Source organism: Silurus meridionalis, chromosome 21 (assembly GCF_014805685.1).
Source record: "Silurus meridionalis isolate SWU-2019-XX chromosome 21, ASM1480568v1, whole genome shotgun sequence".
In the NCBI taxonomy this organism is placed as follows: Eukaryota; Metazoa; Chordata; class Actinopteri; order Siluriformes; family Siluridae; genus Silurus; species Silurus meridionalis.
Genome location: NC_060904.1, coordinates 17,855,200 through 17,878,263, shown reverse-complemented (window position 1 = coordinate 17,878,263; position 23,064 = coordinate 17,855,200). Strand labels below are relative to the sequence as shown.

The 23,064-nt window shown below is 41.2% G+C and overlaps 2 protein-coding genes across 3 annotated transcripts; both read right to left on the bottom strand.

Annotated features, from left to right (window-relative positions):
- Positions 1 to 1,127: 1,127 nt before the first annotated feature.
- Positions 1,128 to 12,876, bottom strand: LOC124403722 (NACHT, LRR and PYD domains-containing protein 12-like). Its single transcript, XM_046877437.1, is given in 18 exon segments — positions 1,128 to 2,760; positions 2,940 to 2,986; positions 3,245 to 3,418; positions 3,646 to 3,816; positions 3,926 to 4,099; positions 4,438 to 4,698; positions 4,798 to 4,974; positions 5,204 to 5,464; positions 7,152 to 8,612; positions 8,614 to 8,839; positions 8,842 to 8,937; positions 9,016 to 9,226; positions 9,422 to 9,662; positions 10,022 to 10,128; positions 10,215 to 10,257; positions 11,146 to 11,252; positions 11,494 to 11,627; positions 12,600 to 12,876. Coding segments are annotated over 17 exon segments (4,371 nt in total). The 5' UTR covers positions 11,575 to 11,627; positions 12,600 to 12,876; the 3' UTR covers positions 1,128 to 2,227.
- An 801-nt stretch (positions 12,877 to 13,677) lies between these two features.
- Positions 13,678 to 22,742, bottom strand: gapdhs (glyceraldehyde-3-phosphate dehydrogenase, spermatogenic). 2 transcript variants are annotated; one of them, XM_046877438.1, is made up of 11 exons: positions 22,605 to 22,742; positions 17,023 to 17,090; positions 16,807 to 16,903; positions 16,615 to 16,721; positions 16,045 to 16,135; positions 15,822 to 15,940; positions 15,381 to 15,462; positions 15,096 to 15,247; positions 14,848 to 15,010; positions 14,659 to 14,756; positions 13,678 to 14,121 (listed from the first exon to the last, which is right to left on the bottom strand). In XM_046877438.1, the coding sequence occupies exons 2-11, from the start codon at positions 17,049 to 17,051 to the stop codon at positions 14,052 to 14,054; spliced, it is 1,008 nt and encodes a 335-aa protein (XP_046733394.1). In that variant the 5' UTR covers positions 17,052 to 17,090; positions 22,605 to 22,742; the 3' UTR covers positions 13,678 to 14,051. The 2 variants fall into 2 exon arrangements, with proteins under 2 accessions (XP_046733394.1, XP_046733395.1); XM_046877439.1 differs by lacking the exon at positions 22,605 to 22,742 and adding an exon at positions 17,785 to 17,807.
- Positions 22,743 to 23,064: the final 322 nt, after the last annotated feature.

Below are 23,064 nucleotides of genomic sequence, written 5' to 3'. Positions count from 1 at the left end.
CTGAGTGAAGGGCAGGGGAAGAAACAGACTGAGTGAAGGACAGGGGCAGAAACAGACTGAGTGAAGGACAGGGGCAGAAACAGACTGAGTGAGGGCAGGGGCAGAAACAGACTGAGTGAAGGACAGGGGCAGAAACAGACTGTGTGAAGGGCAGGGGCAGAAACATACTGAGTGAAGGGCAGGGGCAGAAACAGACTGAGTGAAGGGCAGGGGCAGAAACAGACTGAGTGAAGGGCAGGGGCAGAAACAGACTGAGTGAAGGGCAGGGGCAGAAACATACTGAGTGAAGGGCAGGGGCAGAAACAGACTGAGTGAAGGGCAGGGGCAGAAACATACTGAGTGAAGGGCAGGGGCAGAAACAAACTAAGTGAAGGGCAGGGGCAGAAACAAACTGAGTGAAGGACAGGGGCAGAAACAGACTGAGTGAGGGCAGGGGCAGAAACAGACTGAGTGAAGGACAGGGGCAGAAACAGACTGAGTGAAGGGCAGGGGCAGAAACAGACTGAGTGAGGGCAGGGGCAGAAACAGACTGAGTGAAGGGCAGGGGCAGAAACAGACTGAGTGAAGGGCAGGGGCAGAAACAGACTGAGTGAGGGCAGGGGCAGAAACAGACTGAGTGAAGGGCAGAAACAGACTGAGTGAAGGGCAGGGGGCAGAAACATACTGAGTGAAGGGCAGGGGGCAGAAACAGACTGAGTGAAGGGCAGGGGGCAGAAACAGACTGAGTGAAGGGCATGGGGGTGATCAGAGGCAGGGGTAGAAACAGGCAGTCTGAGGGGCAGAAACAGAGATAGTTTGTTCGAGGTAAATGGGCAGAAACAGAATTTTATTATTTTTTAAATATTTTTTTTTATTATATATTATTTTTGTAACTATTTATTTGATGTAAGTTTTTTGATGCAACAAACTTTCTTTGTATTTTGCATTTGACAGAAGTTTGTTGTCGTATTTAAACCGTTTCAGTTCTTAGACAAGTTTTTTTATTTGCGGCTCGAAGTCGACTCACAGTTCAGAAGAGTCGTTTTGCTGATTCTGTTGAAAATAATCGAAAATCAGTGTGTGTGTGTGTGTGTGTGTGTGTGTGTGTACATAAATAATATTTGCAAGATTTCACAAAATTAGGCATCTAAAACTGATCATTCAAGTGGCTTTTTTAATTACTGTGCAACAATTAATACTTCATTACAGTGAAAAACAATAATAAATAATATAATAAAAACAACATCTAGAACTACATAAATGAAATACAAAAATATAATTAACAAATAAATAAGCAGAAATTTAAATATGTATTAAAAATAAAGTTCAAGATTGCAGCTTGTCTCAGTCGCTTTGGAGCGTTTCTCAGATCAGAAATAAAATTCTCAAAATTACTTGTTTAAACCTCCACATTATGTCACTTGTGCTAATCATAAAAACATTTCTTGTTGATTTGATCAAACAGCGACTGCTTTGGTACATTAATTTAATTGATTGTGTACGAGTGTCTGCTGTTTTCTACATTATCAATTGTTTTATATCATGTTTATTAATTATATTATACTGGTTTTACCCGCACAGTTTTAGCCTGCAAAACATTTAGGCATCAGGTCATTGTATAAGTTACTGAATGTCATCATCTGTCATCAAAAATTTATATTAAACTTTTTGTAAATGTGTTTAATTAATGAATTGTGCAGATGAATCTTAAAAGTGACTAATGAAGTTGAGTGTATGGCATCAGATCAACCAATAATCAACCAGTTCTGTAAAACAGTTGAAGGTGAATTTGGTGAAAATTGAAATGAAGAGTGAAAACAGAGCAAAACACAGAATTATACATTCTGAAAATGGATGAACAACTAAGAAACGAACGAACACTATTAGTGTACAGTAAAAATGTTTTGCAATCAATATAAATAAAAAAGGCATTCAAATAAATGAACGTGTGCTGTTAAAATTCATAGGTGATATACAGACGTTTGTATAATGAAATACTGAAACCGCCATAATACTGAAAACATGACCAAACATTTTGATGGTCTTATTTGTGAACAATGACAAAAGAACTCGCCGTTCTGATGGCAATATTATATATGCATGTATAATATAAAAATATAAAATAATTGTCAAAAAAACGCACTTTAGTCAGCGACCACTTATACCACTTACAGCACAAATGGCCCTGAAAATAAGATCATGTTTTAACATCATTTCCATAAAAATTAAAAATACCCTTTTTAAAATTTTATCCCAGTTCACACAGCGTCACAGTGTCATCAACCCGGAAACCTGGATACAGGGGCTCGGTGAATCTTGTGTGAAATGTGTATGAGTGATACACCCTGTCAGACGAGATGATAAAATACGAAAGTGTACCAGCCTCCCAGTCTAAATAGATCCCCATTCTTCTGGAGGGGTTGGGTGGAGGAGATACCACTGTCTCCTTGTTATTATAACCAGCATAATAACCATAGTTGTTTGAACAGAACAAAATCCAGGAGATATTATTCATCCCGAGTTTGCAGTCATTGCTGCGACCTTTTTTGTTGATACCTTTGTAAGTTACTCCATTGTAGACGTTATTGCCAGTCCACTCCGTTTCCCAGTAGAAGCGAGCGCCGCTCAGGGACTCATTGCACAAAATCTGGGCGTAGTACTCGAATCTGTCTGGATGGTCCGGGTATGGATGCTGACTGCGAGTCCTTGTCACCTTTTTATTCCCACTTAGCGTCATAGTTCTATGTGCTGTATTTGGGTCAAGAGTGATCTCACAGGCGTCTGCAGAAATGGCGATTTAAAAATCAATTATTAACAATATTTGAATATTTTAACACTATATGCTAGAAATGTAGTAATTTGTAGTTAAGGGATCTAAATCAATGAGATCTAAATGAAACTCTGAAGAATGATATGTCTTTAGAAACGGCCTTAATGATGGAATGTGTGGACGTTCTTACATTTCTTTAGTCCTAGTTTGATCCTGCATGTGCCGATGTGCTCCACGCTGTACAAAGAACAAAGAAATCAAGTAAAAGAAGTGAGAATTTACTTTTCTTTGGGAAACCTTCAATGTACTATAAATTCTAAATCGAAAGCATAAAGCCATTTTTTCATTAAAGACAAACTAATTGAACTAAACGTTTGGGTTAGACATGTATGATATGGTGGTATGCAAATTTATATCAGCTTGTCCTAGTCTGGACAGCGTCAGCTCAGACAAGAGCCCTAGTAAAGTAGCTTTTCCTACTTTTGCTTCACTTACCTCAGTTTCTCCAGGTGAAAGTGTGGATTATCTCGTACAGCAGACAGCTGTCTCACTCCAGACTCTCCTGGATGATTGTAGCTGAGGTCTATCTCTCTGAGCTTCGAGTGATCTGAGCTCAAAGCCAAAGCTAGAGCAGCACATCCATCTTCTGTTACACAACAGCCTGAAAGACTGCAGAAGAACCACTAATTACATGCTAATCTGGTTCTGTGATTCTTAATGAAATCAGGGTGTTTTATTCACTAAATTAGGACAACAACACTGCAACAAAAGCAGCTTTTAATGTAAAAGCACATATTAAACGAATTCATCTCTTGAAATATATTTGAGAAAATTTAATTGAATTTCATAATTAAAACTCTTTCAATAATGCAGACATCATTAATGAAGTTTCTTACCCCAGTTTCTGCAGCGAGCATCCTGGACCCTGAAGACCAACACAAAGCAGCTTCAGCCCTGAATCTTTTACATCGTTGTCTCTCAGCTCCAGTTCTGTCAGACGACTGTGGGAACTCAGCACCGAGGCCAGGTTTGTACACGACCTCTCTGTGAGATTACACCATCGCAGACTGCAGCCGAGAAAAAAAAGAAGGATAAATTACAGCAAACATACGTGAATAAACCTAATGTTCTAATATCTAATAAAAATAAATAAAATAATGTAGACATGGTGTTCACCTGAGTTTTTCGAGGGAGCACTTTGGGCTGATTAATCCAACACAAAGCAGCTCCACTCCTAAATCTCCAATGTAATTGTTACTGAGATCAAGCTCTCTGAGGTGTGGGTTTTCTGACTGTAGCACCAAAGCCAGAGTTTCACACGTCTCCTCCTGAATTCCGATATCAGCAAGTCTGCAGGTGAGCATATAACATAATCATCTGAAAAATTATTCCATCTTTTAAATGCATATGTAACATATTGGCAACAGAGTACTGATCCTAGAGACCCTATAACACAACTGTTCAGAAACCAGTTCTAATGTATTCCAACCACTTGTTCCAGAATAGTTTGAGAACAGAATTAAGTCCATTCTCCAATTGTTCCAAAAATTATTTTCTTTTTCTTAACTATAGCATCACAAGGCAATGCAACACACTTTAAGGAAAGAGCTATCTGCCCTCTTCCACATACATGAGTTTGTTCTAAAATAAATTGTATCTTCAGAAACAGGATTGCTGTGATGATAAACCTTATACTCCTGAGTTTACAGTCTGCATTCATCAGTCCACTGGAAAGAAGTTTTATTCCCGAGTGGCCCAGGTTGTTGTAGCTCAGATCCAGTAGCTCCAGCTTACAGTTTGGATGTATTAGTCCATCACACAGATGTTGCACTCCAGAGTCTTCTAGCTTGTTGTAGCTGAGATCCAGCTGGTTTAAGCATGAGTTTGGCGACTGGAGGGCAGTTTTCAAGGCTTCGCATGATTCGTGGCTGAGGTCACATCTGTCCAGCCTACATTAAAGAGTGACAGAAACAATTTCAGTTTGTTTTATTGTTGTTTCCTCAAAACTAGTTTTTATTAAACACTGAATGAGTTTATTGTAAATGAACCTGAGTTTCTCAAGTTTACACTGCACACTGATCAGTCCAGCAGAGAGAAGCTTCACTCCGGAGTCTTTTATGTCATTATTAGAGCCGAGGTCGAGCTCTTTCAGGTGCGAGTGAGCAGACTGGAAAACTGAGGCCATTATTTCACATGATTGTGATGAGAAGTTTGTACCAGCCAAACTGCAAACAGTGTAAAAAGTACAAAAACATACATATGATACAACGAGACACAAATTCTGTTCCTCGGTTTTTTTATAAAATGTCTGATCTGTTAAAAACTTGCACAATGTAAAAGAGATCAATAAACACAATGAACCCGATGATTTCTGACTCTTTATAGTTAAACTTCATAGTACAGTGTAAATTAAGTGCCATTAATACTGCAAACCCAAGCAGAATAAATACAAACCCGAGCGTCTGCAGTTTACAGTGCGGACTCATCAGACAATCGCATAGCAGCTTCACCCCGATGTGTTCGAGCTCGTTGTGACTGAGAGTCAGTTTCTCCAGTTTGCTCTGTGGATTCATGAGACCGGTACACAGAAGTTTCACTCCTAAATCTCCCAAACTGTTAAAGCTCAGGTCCAGTTCTACTAGGTGCGAGTTAGCAGACTGGAGGATCGAAGCCAGGGTCTCGCAGGATTCATCTGTGAGGTTGACACCAGCAAGACTGTGAAAAGTTGAGAGATAGAATCAAGCTGATCAATAAGATTTCAGCTAACACGCTAAAGGAATAAAGCTACAAGGACCAGGGTTTAAATACAGTGTTCATTAGGTGCAATCAGAAACAGGAGAGTGTGATCAGTAGGTTTAGTGCTGAAGGTATCAGGGCCAGGACCTAAACTTGGGTCTGAAGTGTGAAAGACAAAAGCTTTAAACTAAAACATAGTAAAAATTTAACAAGAGAGGACAAGAGAGATACTCGTTTGAGACAGAGAAGCAACAAGCTGAGAAGAAAAACTGGGGAACAAAGAAACTAATAAATACACTGTCAGTCACGGGACGCCATCATTTTGTGCTTTCCTCTGCGATATTTACAGATGCAAAAGAAGCTTCAGCCATCCTCCTTTCCCACCGAATGCTCCAAGGAGGACTTTGCTATTTCAATGTTGTCAGGCAGAGCCAAGCTATAGGCCACCACTGAGTTAAAGTGACAGTCAGCAATCTGCGTTGCTTGGCTTGGTCCTTGATCCAGTCCGCTCAGGTCATTAGTTCAATCGCTGAAAATACACAGATTTCTGCATAGCCCCTACCACAGCAGATGAAACTCCACAAAGCTGTATAACAACTTTGTCTGAGGACTCTCAACTAAGGTGAAGGACGAGCTTGCCATCTGAGAACTACCCCTGACCTTGACTACCTGAACAGCCTTGCTACCAGAATTGATCACCGAAGTAGGGAACGCCGGGCCGAGAAAAGCTAATAGCAACCTAGATCTTGGTCCCCCTTGCCTTGCACTGTTCCTGCTAAGACGGTGGTTTCTCCTGAGACCCATGCACCAACTTAGACCATAGAGATTAGCCGCTAACAACTATTGCAAACAGAGAAGGAAAGGCAGTTCACTATGGGACTCTGCCACCAACGTGGGAAAGTGGGACATATGGCGGTCACCTGCCCAGCAAAAGGGAGGGCTTGGCACTGAAGGAGGGGCCTCTGTCGGGCCAGCAGCTATTGGTCTCCTCTAAGTCACTACTCAAAATCCGGTTCAAAGTCCAAAACTAGACCCATGAACGGGCAGTCTTTATAGAGTCCAAGGAAGATGCCATGTTCCCAGGTATTTAGCTACCTCTTCAGCTGAGCATTGACTCTGAGCCACTGCCATCTGCTCAACTGATTTAAGTCCTGGATGGGCACATCCTGCATCGGGTAGTCGGTCACACCAAGCCACTGCAAATCACAATTACGAAACTCCACCAGGAGTGGCTGTCGTTTCTAGTTATACCTTTACCACACATTCCTGCAATGCTTGATTTCCCCTGGCTCCAAAGACACTACCCCCACCTCGACAGGACCAATGGTTGTCTATTAGATTGGGGATCACATGGCAGACTTGCTGCCTTACATGTGCTCCCCTGGCTCCGGCTCCCACTCGCACCAAACCACCCCGGACTTCAGCTTTATTCCATCATGCTAACATGACCTGGGATCGGTTTTTAGCAAGTCCAGAACAATTGACAAATTGGAATTGACCTGTTAAATCATCCTCTGATAGGGAGACTAGCTAAACAGAAACATCTTTGAGGTCATGTATGCAGATGAGGGTAGATAGAGATTACTTCTGCAAATGATGCAAATATTGTCAGACAGTGTGAATTTACTTTGAAGGTTATGTAAATCATATTAACATTTCCACGTACCTGGCTTTTCTCGAGGTCTTGACAACTGGTAAGAGTCTCCGATATCCTTCAGGAGACGTGTTACACATCTTCAAGTCAAATTCGTTCATTACATTCTCTGATGTTAGCAGCACATAGGCCAAAGCTGAGCACTGGTCAGGCTGCAGCTCCTTCTCCGACTGCTGGCCTGATCTAAGGAAATTATGAATTTCTTCCACCAGTGAGTTGTAATTCAGTTCATTTAGGCAGTGGAACAGGTTGATGGTCCTTTCTGCAGACGACTCCTTTCTGATCTTCTCCTTTATGTAGTTCACCGTTTCCTCCAAACTTTCCGAGCACGGTTTTGGCAGCAGACTTCTCAAAAGAGCCTGATTGGAATCGAGGGAGAGGCCAAGAAGAAATCGCAGGAAAAGGTCAAAGTGTCCGTTCTTACTCTTTAACGCTCTATCCACAGCGCTCTTGTGCAAATCGGACATCTTCACCGGTTTGCTGTGATTCTCTGTGTCTTCCTGAAGTATGTTAATGCGGCTGTTTGTAAAGTTAAGCTGTGCATGGAGAGCAGCCAAGTGCTCCTGAATGCTCAGATGTACAAAGCAGAAGACCTTCTCGCGGTACAATCCAAACTCTTCTTTGAAAATTTCTGTGCAAATTGCAGAGTATTCGGTTGCCTTGCTAACATCAATGTCACATTCGGTCAAATCGGTTTTATAGAAAATCAGATTTTGTTTTTCTAACTGGCGAAAGGCCAGCTTGGACAGTTTAAAGAGCATCTCTTTGTCTGATTCCAGGAGTTCCATGTTGTCCTGAATCACTCCATGGTATTTCTTGTTTTTCAAATGTGTCTGAATGAGAAGAAAGTGGGTGTACATCTGGGTCAGAGTTTTGGGTACTTCCATGTCTGACTTGTCCAACATCTTCTCCAAAACTGTTGCAGAAATCCAGCAGAAGACCGGGATGTGGCACATGATGTGGAGGCTCCGCGAGGACTTGATGTGTTTGATGATTTTTTCGGCAAGCCCTTGGTCGCTGAACCTTTTTCGGAAGTAGTTCTCTTTGTCAGAGTCGTTAAATCCTCGGACCTCGGTAACTTGGTCGACGCACTCCGGAGGGATCTGATTGGCCGCCGCAGGTCGAGAGGTGACCCAAAAAAGAGCAGATGGAAGTAGATTTCCCTGAATGAGGTTTGTTAGCAGAGCATTTACCGGAATCTTCTTGGTTAAGTCACAACACATTTCGTTGTTCCTGAAATCCAGGCGAAGACGGCACTCGTCGAGGCCGTCAAAGATGAACACGGTTTTCACTTCTTCGCTCCGTATAGTTTTGAGTTCTTTAAGTTCTGGGAAATACTGATGAAGAAGCTGCATCACACTGTATTGGCCGTTTGCTTTCAAATTCAGGTCACGGAAAGGAAGCGGGAAGATGTAATTTATATCCTGATTGGCTTTTCCTTCTGCCCAGTCCAAGATGAATTTGTGTACGGAGCGGTTTTCCCGATCCAGCGATGCCCTTGGTCAGGACGGTCCTGATGCGTTTGTTGCATCCAGGTAAAGGCTGAAATATATCGTTGCATTTGATCACAATCTCTTCCATTCCCTTGTTCTTGCATGCATCCTCAATTTGTCTGATCTCGTGCTCTTCATTGATGGCTCCATCGCCTCCTTCTGTAATGAGAAGCTCTGTGAAGATGTCGTTCAGGAGAATAGGATTCCCTGCTGAGCATTTCCTTCCCTGATACACTGGAATTTGGATCGGAGATGACTCTGTAGTTTAGATTTCAGCCGATCTTGGACGGTTCTATGACTTTTCCCTGTGAAAACAAAAGAATCGAATGAAACGATGAGTTTAGACTTTTGAAACGCCGCAGTAAACGGATCTTCCATCCTACCTAACTCCAACATGACCTTCAGAGCAATCTTTGGAGCTCCGTCTAGACCAAATCTCTTCAGAATGAGCTTAGCTGTTTCCTGGATATCAGTCATCTGAGGGGTCTCGAAGCATTCTGGGTAATTTTGGCACAGATACACCATGAACATGTTCGTATCTATGTTGTTTAGCGTTTGCTCAAGTAATGACAACGGTTCGAGCTCCAGCAGCACCTGGAACGAATAAAGACGAACATTATTGCCCGTAACAGCAGCTCTGACGTAGCACAGATACATGCTATTGCTGATGGAAGGAGTCTCCAGTGTCAACACTGTAAATCTTCAATAGGAAGTTATGCGTAATGCGTCCATGCAGAAGCTGCACAGTTTCTTTGTACATCACGTGTTTTTTGTGTGTTTTTGTCGTACCCTGGCGCCTGCTTCGTAAGTTTTGTCGTGTCCTCGATGCTCCACAGTCGCACACTGTTTGCAGATCAGCGTCTGGTCCGTCCTGCAGTAAATCTCCAGAGGCGTGTGGTGCTGTAGGCAGAGTTTCCTCTCTTGAGATGTGACCGGATCTGCGTCCCATGGAGGTTCCTCATGGTGCTGGTGGAGTTCTGATGACTTTTCACTCACCACAAAGTCGTAGCTCAGTGACGCTGGTTTTTCACTGCAAATGGCAGAAAAATAAAAACAGCTCATTCAATAAAAGTTCCTGCAATTACTCATTTCTTGCTCATGGATAAAAAATTTAGAAATAAGGTCTCAAACAAGGGACTACAATATCACCAAAAGTATGTGCACCCCATAACATTACACTCATATTTGTAAAAAAATATAATAATAATTAAAATAATAATAATAAGTTAAAATAAAATATCATGTTCCATCGGGTATAATAAGCTCTTCTCTTCTCTTCTCTTCTCTTCTCTTCTCTTCTCTTCTCTCCACACCTAATTTTTTTATATTTTCATTTTATCTCATCTCATCCCTTCTTATCTCATTTCATCTGATTAGTGAATCATGAACCTGTATGTTTTGTTCTTTTCTCCTCGACTGAACTCGTGAAGAATTTTCATGGACTCATCGCTCTTCATGGACACAAAGCTGGGAGCCGGAGAGTTCGATCTTTCTGCCTAAAGGAACAAAAACACAAGCGATTATTGTATTATTTCATTAAGAAGCTAATTAAAAAGCTTCGTTCTCCTGACTCTTCACTCACCACAGAGTCGTAGCTCAGTGACGCTGGTTTTTCTCCTCCCACACTGCGAATGACAGGAAAATAAAATGAGCTCATTATAATAAATAAAATGTTTTAGTTCCTGCAAATAAAGTGTTGCTTTGATCACTTTTCTTCCTCATGGTTCAAAAATTCTAAAGTTCACGAATGTTCAGAAGTCTCAAACATGAGACTACACAATATCACCGAAAGTATGTGCACCCCATAACATTACACTCATATGTATTAAAAAGTAAAAAATAATAAATAATAATACAAAATATGAAGTTCCAGATTGATTCCTTCTTCGCTGTTATAATGAGCTTGTCTCTTCTCTTTCATTCTCTTCTGTCTTCTTTTCTTTATATTTTTATCTGATCTCATCCCTCCTCATCCATCGTCTCATCTCACCCCTTCTCTCATCTCATCTCATCCCTCCTCATCCCATCCTTCTCTCATCTCATCTCATCTCATCTAATCTCATCTCTATTTATCTATCTATTTATTTATTGTACTTTCAAATCGTGTCTGCACATTTCTCACTCTGAGTCATCATATCATCATATCTCTCTGCTGTACATACATTTACATAAAGATCTGCACTGGTCAATCTGCCCAATTGCTACTATTTCATTACTGTGTATCTATCTATCTATCTATCTATCTATCTATCTATCTATCTATCTATCTATCTATCTATCTATCTTTATTTCATCTTATTTCATCCTCTTCTCTTCTCTTCTCATGTTCAAATTCCTATGAATGAGGGGTTTCTAAAAGAAAACTGAGACACTAAAGTGGTGAAGCTGCGATCATTATCACAAAGAAGATGCGCGAGAACAGAATGAAAAGTGGGAATCGCTTGTTTGTGATCTTCACTCAGATGAGAAAGGAATGTTTAATCCCTGTAGCTGCTGATGAGTGAATCAGGAACCTGGATGCTTTGTTCTTTTCTCCTCGACTGAACTCGTGAAGAAAATCTATGGACGCATCGCTCTTCATGGACACAAAGCTGGGAGCCGGAGAGTTCGATCTTTCTGCCTAAAGGAACAAAAAAAACATTTCAACAAAGTGACACAGAGCAGCATCACATTCAGTAGTAATAAATACATAAAGAGCTCATACACAGAAGTCTGTATAAATCATTACAACGTGAAATGAAATAAATGTATCCATAACAACGACAAACACTTTTAGCTCCATAATTATTGGCACCCCTTTAAAGAGGGAAAGAAGTTATGATTGATAAGAGCTGACTGAAGATAAGAGCTGAAGAACTCACCTCTGATTTGCCGGAGCTTCTGCTGGGCTTCTCTGTAAATTCATCTTGTTCTGCTGTTCGGCTGCAGACCTGCTTTTTCATGGCTGATGATAAAAAAGGCAGGAAGCACTTTCCTCTGATTGCGTTACGCCGCTCTATAACACATCACAATGAGCGGCAGATCAAAAAAAACCTGCCTCAGATGTTATTTGTCACATGATAATGAAAATCAAAATTAGGAAGTGAAAAAAAAAAGAATTTTATGGTACAAAACCTTTATATAATTTAATATTTAATTAAAAGGGTCTACGTCCGTCTACTGAACTTCAGACTACATGAAATTCGCAGGTGTCTTTAAGTAACATTATGAACTCTAGAAAATATGAAACCTCTCACTTTGACCTTCAAATTGGTTTGACAACATTCTGTAACCTGATAACCTTCATTTACTTTCATGTGAAACTTCACGTAGTCAAACAAAGATACAGAAACAAAACTGATCTTTTCTATTCTATTACACACAATGAGTGCAGTCGCTTCTTCCTTCATCTGCGTGTACACAAACGTGAGAAGAAAAGCGTCTGGATCTGCTTATAGATCTGTGTTTACACTCTCAGGGGGAAATACGTGAACGATAAAATACAGTACTTTTCCTCAGGTGAACACTTTTACCTTCAACCCTCAACCCCTCGTCTTCTTTCAGCTTCTACCATTAGGGGGCGCCACAGCGGATCATCGTCTCCATACCCCTCTGTCCTCTACATCTGCCTCTTTCAAACCAACTACCAGCATGTCTTCCCTCACCACATCCATAAACTCATCCTTCTTCTACCGATACCCCAACGATCCCCGATACATTAATGATGCACATGAAGCAGCTACCGAAGCGATGCGATATTCACCGGTATACCGTGCGATCTGATGCAACACCATGCAATGGTGATAAAAAGAAATTATGATCAGCAGCTGCACACATCAGACAGACATCTAGACATCTAGAAGCTTCCTATCCAGGTCCATGAATTACTGAGGAATCCAATAATGCACAGAATAATTATTATAATAAGATAAAGGATCTGAGTTCTTCCATATTATATGTAAATGATATTACAGTGATGAGAACTTACTGAGCTCTGCTGAGTTTCCGTGATCGATGCGTTTGTTCGTCCGTTTTCTTGTGGGAGACTCTTTCAGTTTCGATATTACGAGAGAGAGAGAGAGAAAGAGAGAGAGAAAGAGAAAGATAGAAAGAGAGAGAGAGGGAGAGAGAGAGAGAGAGAGAGAGAGAGAGAGAGAGAGAGAGAGAAAGAGAGATGTTCAGGTTCAGGGAATGTAAACAGTTTTCCTGAAAGCACACCTCCAACTCAATGGAGAGAAAAAAACAAGGGTATCTGGAGGGCATTATTTCACGTTGTCCCCACTAGAGGGCGCTTGACTTTTTTTGGGGATGTAGGAGGGCCTATAGGGCACTGCATCACATTATTCTCCACTTCATGTTTACTCTCATGTGGTTGCCACTTGGAGCGCATTTGATCACCTCAGTGTTTTTACAGTTTCTCTCAGTCGCTTTGATCAAATTACGAACGCTTTAGTACATTAATTTAATGGATTGTGTTTAAGTGTCTGCTGTTTCCTACAGTATCAGTTGTTTATGTTCATGTTGATCAGATTCAATTCTACTGGTTTCACCTGAATAGTTTTAACCCCCAAAAACATCTCAGCATCAGTTCATTGTGTAACGTCATTGAGTGCAAAATGATTAAACCAGTTTTCAGAATCTGTTATTTAACATTTCTATTAAACTTCTATTGTGTAAATGTGTTGAACTGATGAATTGTGGAGATGAATGTTGAAGGTCACTAATGAAGGCGTGTGAACGAAATCAGATCAACCAATAATCAAGCAGTTCTCTAAAACAGGTCAAAGGTGAATCTGGTGATGCTTCAGTTGGAGACTGAATACAGACAGAACACAGAATTCTACATTCTGAAAACAAACTAAGAAATAAACGAACACTAATACAGTACAGTAAAAGTGTGAATCCTGTTTGATCTCCTGCAGTCAATAAAAATATTCAACAAATTAATACATTTGTGCTGAAATTCAGATACCAAACAGAATGAAGTTGAATTTTTCCTTCACGTTCTCGGTCGTAAAGTTCGTTCATATCACACACACACACAGATGAAAAACAGGACATTGTGGTATTTTTCAAACTATTTATTTGATGTTAGTTTCTTTTTAAAGTGTTTAATTTTCCTCTGTTGACATTAAACCGTCGATCTGATTACAGCGTTATTACAGGAACATCCAGTATGGGAACATCTACAGCAACGCTTCATTAAGTGACACAGACACAAATACTGCTCAACTCAAAAGCACCTCTGGGAGAAAGGAACAACACACTAACATACACACACACACACACACACACTCACACACACTCGCACACACACTGATCACTACAGAGACTAGCTGGTCTTGTAGAGACTTTGTGGGATGCTCGTGCTTCAGCTATGACTCATAAGTGCATGTAAAAGAAGGAATGCGGTTCTCGTCCGGGTTCCTCGGCCAGACGTTTACTCCTTGGAGTGCATGTACATTAAGAGGTCGGCGACGCGGTGGCTGTAACCGAACTCGTTATCATACCTGTAACAAAAAAACAGATAAATAAAAAATCATCAGATACTATGGAGACGTGACGACACGCTTCTGATGACCTTGTGTTTTATTCCCCTTATTCCACACCCCCATTTGAAAGAACGATGATAATGATGTGTGTTTTATCCGTTTAGTGTTACCTTACCTTTTACGTTACGTAAAAATCTTTTTTTTCCCTGAATATTTCTCACAATTTCGATTTGTTTATGTGTAACTAGTCAAAAGAATTATTCAAATTAATTGGAAAAAGAATATATTATATTATAAGTTGCCGTATATTAAAGCAACTTTCAGTGATACTGGAGAATCCTTCTATAGACGTAAAACAAAATCCTCCATACAGAAAACGCCACCGTATAAGCGAGCGAAGTTTTTGTAAATTAGCTGTTACTATAGAAACATAGAAATGGTAAAGTAACTGAACAAAACTGTAGGTATCAACTTCTTCTGACCAATCAGAATTTAGAATCTAGAATCTGTGTGTGTGTGTGTGTGTGTGTGTGTGTGTTTGTGTTGTTAACATACCAGGAAATCAGCTTAACAAAGTTGTCGTTAAGGGAAATCCCGGCACCGGCATCGAAGATGGAGGAGTGGGTGTCTCCAACAAAGTCGGAGGATACGACCTACACAAATAAACAAACAAACAAACAATAAGCAATCATGTAATAAATAGAATTCTATAGAATAGACCAGGTGGATGATCTCCTGACTCACAGAGTCCTCTGTGTATCCCAGAATTCCCTTCAGAGATCCATGAGAAGCCTTCTTGACGGCCTCCTTGATGTCAGCGTAGCTGGCAGGGGTGGAGAGGCGGCAGGTCAGATCCACCACGGAGACGTCGGCCACGGGGACGCGGAACGCCATGCCGGTCAGCTTCCTAAAGTGGAAAAAAAAAAGTTCAGATATTTCGTTCTGTTTGGAAAAAGTCAGAAACACTGTACGGCCGTGTTTGTGGCGCTGACCCGTTCAGCTCTGGAATGACTTTGCCCACAGCCTTGGCAGCTCCTGTGGAGGCGGGGATGATGTTCTGGTGAGCACCACGGCCGTCGCGCCACGCCTTGGCAGAGGGGCCGTCCACCGTCTTCTGGGTGGCGGTGTAGGCGTGGACTGTGGTCTGAGAGAAAAAAAAGAGAGAACGTTAAAAAATATGGCTGAGAAAATAACGCTGAGTAAATTGTTAAGTAAAAATTCTAAATAAAATAATGAATATGTTAATAAAATCCCAAAGCTCCAGAGATGCTCCTTACCATCAGAGCCTCCTCGATACCAAAGCTGTCATGGATGACTTTGGCCAAAGGAGCCAAGCAGTTAGTGGTGCAGGATGCGTTGCTGTCAGATACACCACCAGGCATCGGCGTTAACGTTATTAGTTATTAATATAAAACAAATTCAAATAACATGCAGAAAAACTGTCCAGTCATCAGTAATCAGGTGTGCAGAAGTTCAGAAGTCATTTTAAACATGGATTTAGAAATTCAGAATTAATTCTAATAAATTCACCACAACAGATCGGGTCTAAAAAAAATAAACAACAACAACAACACCCCTGAATATCCTTGTAAATGAAAATGATTCGGATTCAATGGAATAAACTCCTGGTGAAACGAGTTAACCAGATTAGTTGATGCGGTTTGATGAATAATAATCGGGTTAATCTCAGCAGTGTTCCTGTGTTCCTGCTCACTCACCTGACGATGGTCATGCTGGAGGGGTCGTACTTGTCCTCGTTGACTCCCATCACAAACATAGGGGCGTCGGGGGAGGGGGCGGAGACTACCACACGCTTGGCTCCGCCCTGAATGTGATACTGAAGAAAACACACACACACACACACACACGAGTGTGATTTAGGGAGAGGGTTTGCTGAGAGTAATATGGGGATGTGATGTGATGGGGCTTTAGGAGACTTACAGAAGCTTTCTCAATGCTGAGGAAAACTCCAGTGGACTCAACCACGTACAGAGCACCAGCGTCGCCCCATGGGATCTCAGCAGGCTTCATACTGAGAACAGGTGGAGAAAGAAAAGAGAAGGTGAAAGATGAGGAGGAAGAATAGGAGAAGAAGCAGGAGAAGGGAAAGAGGAGAAAAAAGTATAAAGAGGAGGAGGAAGAAAAAGAAAAGGAGAAAGAAAAGAGAGATGAGGGGCAAAAGGAGGACAATTTTTAAATGTTTGTACACACACACACACACACACACACACACACACACTCTCTCTCTCTCTCTCTTTCCGTGTAGGCGAACATGTTTTTTTAGTCTGTTCTGACACCAGCACACAAAGTCCAGTAATAATAGGAGGATTTGTGACTCTTTGTAAAGGCAGAGGGGAAAAAAACCCTGAATCTCCTGTTCCACACGTACCACACATACCACACTCAACTACTCTTCCTACTCTCATCAGGGAGTGCTAACACACATGATTAGGTTCAGACGTGTGTGTGTTTGTGTGTGTGCGCGTGTGTGTTTGTGTGTAAACCACTCACCACTGGAAGACGGAAATGGCCTGTCCGTCCACGATCAGTTTGCCGCCCTCCTGACGCACCTCCCCCTTGTAGCGTCCGTGGGTGGAGTCGTACTTGAACATGTAGACCTGTAGACCACACACACAAACACCGTGACCTCTATGACCTTCACTCCCACGCTAAGCAATTAGGAGGTCAGAAGGTGAAACTCACCATGTACTGCAGGTCAATGAAGGGGTCGTTGATGGCAGTGACTTTAATCCCTTTCTGCAGGCAGGCCCTGAGGACCAGGCGGCCGATACGGCCAAATCTGTCCACACACACACACACACACACACACACACACACACACACACACAATACGTTTAAACAAACAAGCAAACATTTGCAATTCACAAACACGTGATGCAGATGTGTGCGTTTTCTTACCCGTTGATTCCGACACAAAGGTTGGACATGATTTCAGATTATTGGGTCGTTTGCTGTAGAGTTGAAACCTGCAAAAAAAAAAAAAAAAAAAACCACGTTATTTATTCACGCTTCAAGCAACAATCCGATTCAAACTGCATGTCAGTGCTGAGACGAACCTGAGATGATACATACAAGCAAAAAAATTTAAATAAATAAACAAATAAACCAGAATAAAGACATTAACACCTGAAGCCTAAAATTTTAAACCTAAAACCTGAACCCTGAAATCTCTACCCTGGAATCTGAACCTAAGAATTGAAATCTAATATTTTTTTTTTACACCATGACTTTTTATTTGACACATTAATGTCTACGAGTCATGAGTGTTTCATTTCATTTAAACGTGACACGTCATACAAACACCTTGGAGTAACGTTTCTGAATAAAACCTTTCCTGCAGTTCTGTTCTCTCACGCAGGGCCTCTAATTTGGGGTTTTTGTGCTCGAGGAGATCTCGTTGTTCTGGCTGTCGTTAACATGCCGCTCGGGGAGAGAAACTCGGAACTCTCAGGAACTTGGCTTCGACTTGGATCTATTGTGCTCGTTTGAAAAGCAGAAATGCAAGTGTGTTGCTAAGGGTGAGGAGGAAACAGGCTCTAAAACTTTGTTTAGCACTTTAGACATTAACACACCCTTGCATGTTTGTTTATGAAATATCGAGGTTGCTTTCCTGCTTATACACATATAGAGGGTTTGTATGAAAGTAAAAAATGTACTCACTGCACTTCGGTGCACTCGAGACGCCCCTGAAGCAAGTCTCTGCACGTCAGAAATTTATTACAACTTAGTGTAAGTGTACGAGTTACACAACCTGGATCTAACCCACCACCGAGAGTGAGAGCTTTCCCTTTCCGACCGTATAAGGCATGCAGAGAGAGAGAGAGAGAGCACAGGAAGTGCAGGGAGATTAATCTAGGAAACAGGAAGCAGCGCTGAAGAAACCGCAGTATGCTAGTGCAGCTACAGTAAAAGAATCAGTGGCATGACATCTTCAAAAAGTCAGTGACCTGTGACACTGGAGACTCCTTCTTCCGAATGTTAAACCTTTTCCCAGCACTCTGTCCATCCCAGTGGACGAGCGTTACTATAGAAACAATAACGATTTGCAGCTGCTCTGTTGTAACAGAAAATTAATCAACACATTCTAACCAATCAGAGATCAAGATTCAACAACGATGGAGCAAAAAAAAAAAAGTGATGAAATGTCAGTTTACTGCAGCAGAAGTGACACAATTCAGGATGTTACAACATTAACAGTTTAAAGAAACTCCTGACCGAGTCGAGAGGGTTCACTCCGGCTTTACTCAAACCCAATCATCACTCCTCGCTGATTATGTCGCAATAGCAAGATTACAAAGTTATCGACAGAAACAACTCATTTCTGAAAGTCTCATTTAGAAGTCTGAGCATTTAAGAGTTGCTCCAGGACCCAAGATATGGTAGTTCAGGGGGTGCTGGGATTCATGACTGTCTGATCAGAAGTCCAATGTGCATCACTTCCAAAATACACCATTATAGTGAGTGCAAGAAAAGAATCCACAAGTAGGACAACACTAATTAGAAAGTCACCAATAGGATGTCAGCAATAGGACAACACCAAACTGCCAAGAGAGCTTCCAATAAAATATGAACCAAACATTTTGTTGGATTGTAGGAGCAGAGAGAGCATCTCTGCAAACTTATTCCACAGATCTTTTACAATGAGTCTGATAAGAAACTGCATGGGAAAGAAATCAAGGACAGTCTAGTTAGCGATTTAGGATCAATTTAATTTTTTACTGTTTCATGCTTCCGAGCTGCAGAGCCACAAACTCAGGCAGAAACGTAGGTACATCTGGAATCATTGGATCATGGAGTAATGAGGTATATCTTTAGAAGGAAACATCAATCTGCACAAGTTTGATGTTTTAGAGACAGAGATGTCCATTAGCTGTGAGAGCTTTCTTTTTTTTCTTTCCATTTGGTATGAGCTGAACCGATTTGTCCCGCAGTGGAAACACTTCTCAGCCATGGCACCAAAACAAAAATCGCTCACGGGCTGAGTCTTATCGATCGAGGCTTTTGTCCAATCCATCAGCAAGGACACCGGGACGTTTCCGATCTGCTTGCTCATGCGAAAGTGAGAAGACAGAAAATGAGGTGGAGCGACCTTTTTCCAGATAAAGTCAAAAAGGTAACTGCAGCAGCTCAGGCTTTTTCTCCAGAGTCGACCTACATTTGTGTCTCTGTCTAACAGAGGACACGGTAATAATCTAATAATCTGATGACTCTGTGTGTGTGTGTGTGTGTGTGTGTGGTACACAAGTGGATAATCCTAATCTCTAAAGTCCCTCAGCCATTGGTGTAATTACAAGATCTTTACATGAAGTGTTTTATTCCGAATACACCACAGCCATTTATTTCACACAACTATTTTCCATTTGTCAGGTTTTTTTTATCCACTTTTAGTCACAGTTCGTGTTCATGAAGTAAATTATGTTATTGTCGCTATAAACAGTTACCAGCCTTGTAATAAGATGTGTGTGTGTGTGTGTGTGTGTGTGTGTGTGTGTGTGTGTATATGTGTGTGTGTGTGTGTGTGAATAAGCTTATCTGTCCTTCAACAAACTTAAAAAAAAAAATCCCAATGTCTCCTTACAAGAATATCTGTTTATTAATCATATGAATAAACTGTTGCTGTGGAAATGATAAATAATGTACACTGGCGCTCCTCCTCCGGCCTCTGCAGTGAAAGGCATCTGGAATTACAGCGATATGTCACATGACATCTGGTCAAGGACATGAGGAATGTGGAACACTGCAGCTTTCCTTCCACGCTTTGTTCATTATTTCTCCTTCTGAGTTTGGTGCTCAGATTTGTTGCGAAGAACAGCATGAGGTCAGATCCGATTTCACTCCTACTGTTAGTAAACAGACTAGACAAGTTGTGTGACAAACAAAACGGGAGAAACGGGTTCTGAAGGGGGCTGTGCTGTTAGTTAGTCAGCGTGGAATCAGACTACAGTCAGAGTGGAGTCAAAGTCTAATCAGACTGGAGTCAAAGTGTAATCAGACTGGAATTCTAATTAATTAAATGATTATATCATTTATTAATCGTATCAAATTTTTTTCAGGGACAGAAGTAAGCTCCGCCCTGTAACTGTTTTACAAACCACGGCTCTAAAATATATAAACGGCTGCTTTAATCTAAAATCCAATCTCCAGCTGTCCTTCTGGGTAAACTGCTGGATGCCGACTGAGAAACAGCTGCATCAACCCAAATACAAGAAAAAATTCCTGATCCAGTACGTAGAGTGGATTTGGGTCAGCAGAGAGAGTGTTTTTCACCACTGGAGTTTCATGCTGATTTGGGAAGGTGTTTGTTTGAAGGGGAGGGGTGTGGCAGCCATTTTTTAAAGGAAATGCTGAGTCATGTTGCGGCCATTTACCCCCTCCCCTCCTACTCACCTGCATCTAGTCATTTACAAACCTTATGTAAAGTGTGTGTGTGTGTGTGTGTGTGTTATAAGACTTGCACGTACTGAGAATGAACAGATTGTGTCATCTCACTCCTCTACATTACTAAACTTTCCCCTTTCCTAACTGTCTCACTGTCCCCTCCCTTGCTCTCTCTCTCTCTCTCTCTCTCTCTCTCTCTCAGTAATTTTCCACCAAGAGCCTGAACCATGAGGTGAAACACACACACAGCCCACACCTTAGAAAAACACTCACTCTTATAAAAACCTGATATGTACACACTGAACATCACCCTGACTCTTCAACTATTACATTTATGTGATGATATTCAGTCAGAGATGCTGAAACCTAAGACCTGCAGATGTTCCTCTGCCTCGTGCTGCAGTGAGGTCAATAAGACCAAGGACACGAAGGAGACTTCTCGAATGACCGACCGGATGTGGTGCGTGCCGTGTCATCCTGCAGACCACATCACATCTGCAGATCGACTCGAACCTATAAATCCTCTAAAACGCTCTGTGTCTATGGGTATTTTTATATTTATGATCTGTAACACTAAACCAAGGATATAATTACACTGTAACAGCATGCATTCAGAATTAGTAATAAAAATATGGATCATTCAGGATTTCTGGACTACTTATTCATTCCTTACTGACGATTATTCTTCCATCATATCCATCTGTACACAATCCTAGTATTTAATCATGGATGTATTTGATAATACACCACCAAAGACCATAACAGATGATTAAAAGTGAAAAGTAGGTTTAATATTATTCCTACGCACCAATAACAGTCATCAATATGCAAATAAATTATTATAATATATTAAAATTAGGTTTGTAATAGCAGATGAAGAGGAGGCCCCGCCCCCTCAGAGCATCATACGGGTCCTGGTTTGCATCAGCATCAGTGAGAGCTGACATTCATCACGTACACTGGTACTGCACCATTTAAGGCAAAGCCTACAGCACACTTTCTTTACAAATACCGATTCCAGAGTGTTATTAAATATAAATTATTGTTAAATCTGTTATTCTGTAATCAATAAACCGTTTGTAAAAGTGTTAAAGTAGACCTGGCACCGTCGCAAACGCCTGAAACCTCGACATAAAGTGCACTAGGAAGTGCGTGGACGTCTAGGAGCGTCGAGTGCGCGTGCGTAGGGAGCGAGCGTTGATTTGGGACACGGAAAGGATGTGAGACATCGCTCGTCTTGACCTTGACAGCGGATATTGCGACCTTTGTGGTTGATGCGTAGTCCGAATAAAAACGACAATAACTTGCAAAAGGCAGCAACAAACTGGGACGATTTTTAAGTCGTTTTCTTTTTTAAATGAAAGAATTACCAGGCTGTTAATACCTTTATCTTTAAGACCATCACCTCCATCATCATTACCATCATTACCATCATCCCTGCTCGGAGTTAGTGATGCAGGCATTTCAATAAACTCTTTATATCAACAATATATTACACAAATGTACAATTAGTGATTATTTCCATTCATATATTGAATAAAATCACCCCTCTCATGTTTGATGGTACATTCTGGAAAGATGATGACGCAGCGCGTGCACGCTCGCTCGCACGCGCGCCGCGTTTACTTTTCATTCACGCTCATTTCCGCTTTTTTTCCAGGTTTTCCTCAGATATCAGTGGGAATACAAGCATTTATCTGCACGTTATTTAAGTAGCTTCATTTATACTGCTGCATGTGCAGTTAATCAATCCTTTATAAAGGTGGTCATGATACATACATATTTATTACACGCGTCCTTTAAACGCTGTTAAAAAGCACGACGCACCAAAAAAAAAAGCCTCCAGAGGAGCAGCTTCCTTCCTCAGGTTTCATGATTATACAAATCTCCGGCTAAGCCGTGTCCTTGTCCCCGGGGCCTAGACCCAGCACGAAGGACACATCCTCATCCTCTTGTCATCCTTCCATACAAACCTCAGAAAGATATCTAAATCTAAATGATCTTCCATAACTGGATCCTATAATACTACAGTATTTTTTTTTATAAAATAAAATGTAAAAGATCCCAAACTTTACGCGCACGACAGCATGGATCTGACTCACCTCAGGCTCTGCTCGTGATGCTGCAGCTACACTGCGCAGCTTCCGCAAGACGCCGCCTTTTTATATGCAGGGCGCGTGCCCGTCTCTGGTCTCCCTGGTAACCTGACGTAAAGGCAACCTTTTTTTTTTTAAGCGCACGGGCACGTGCGGACTGGCACGGCTGCCATAGGAAAGACGTGGATGGCGGCGCTCACGTCATATGTGCAAAAATATTAGAGAAATATTATAAATATATTCATACATATATATAAATAATAATCGTTGCATTTTGCTTTGAGAGATCATCTTTATCTGACGTGTTACCAAATAAATATGCTTCAGAGACATATTCTTTTTTATTTAAAAAAATTAATAATAAACAAAACATATTTTCTATGGACCGAATAGCAATCCGTTTCTTATTTCCTTTATAAGTGCGATTTAATGTCCCCACCACGCCCCCTGTATGTCTTTACCACGA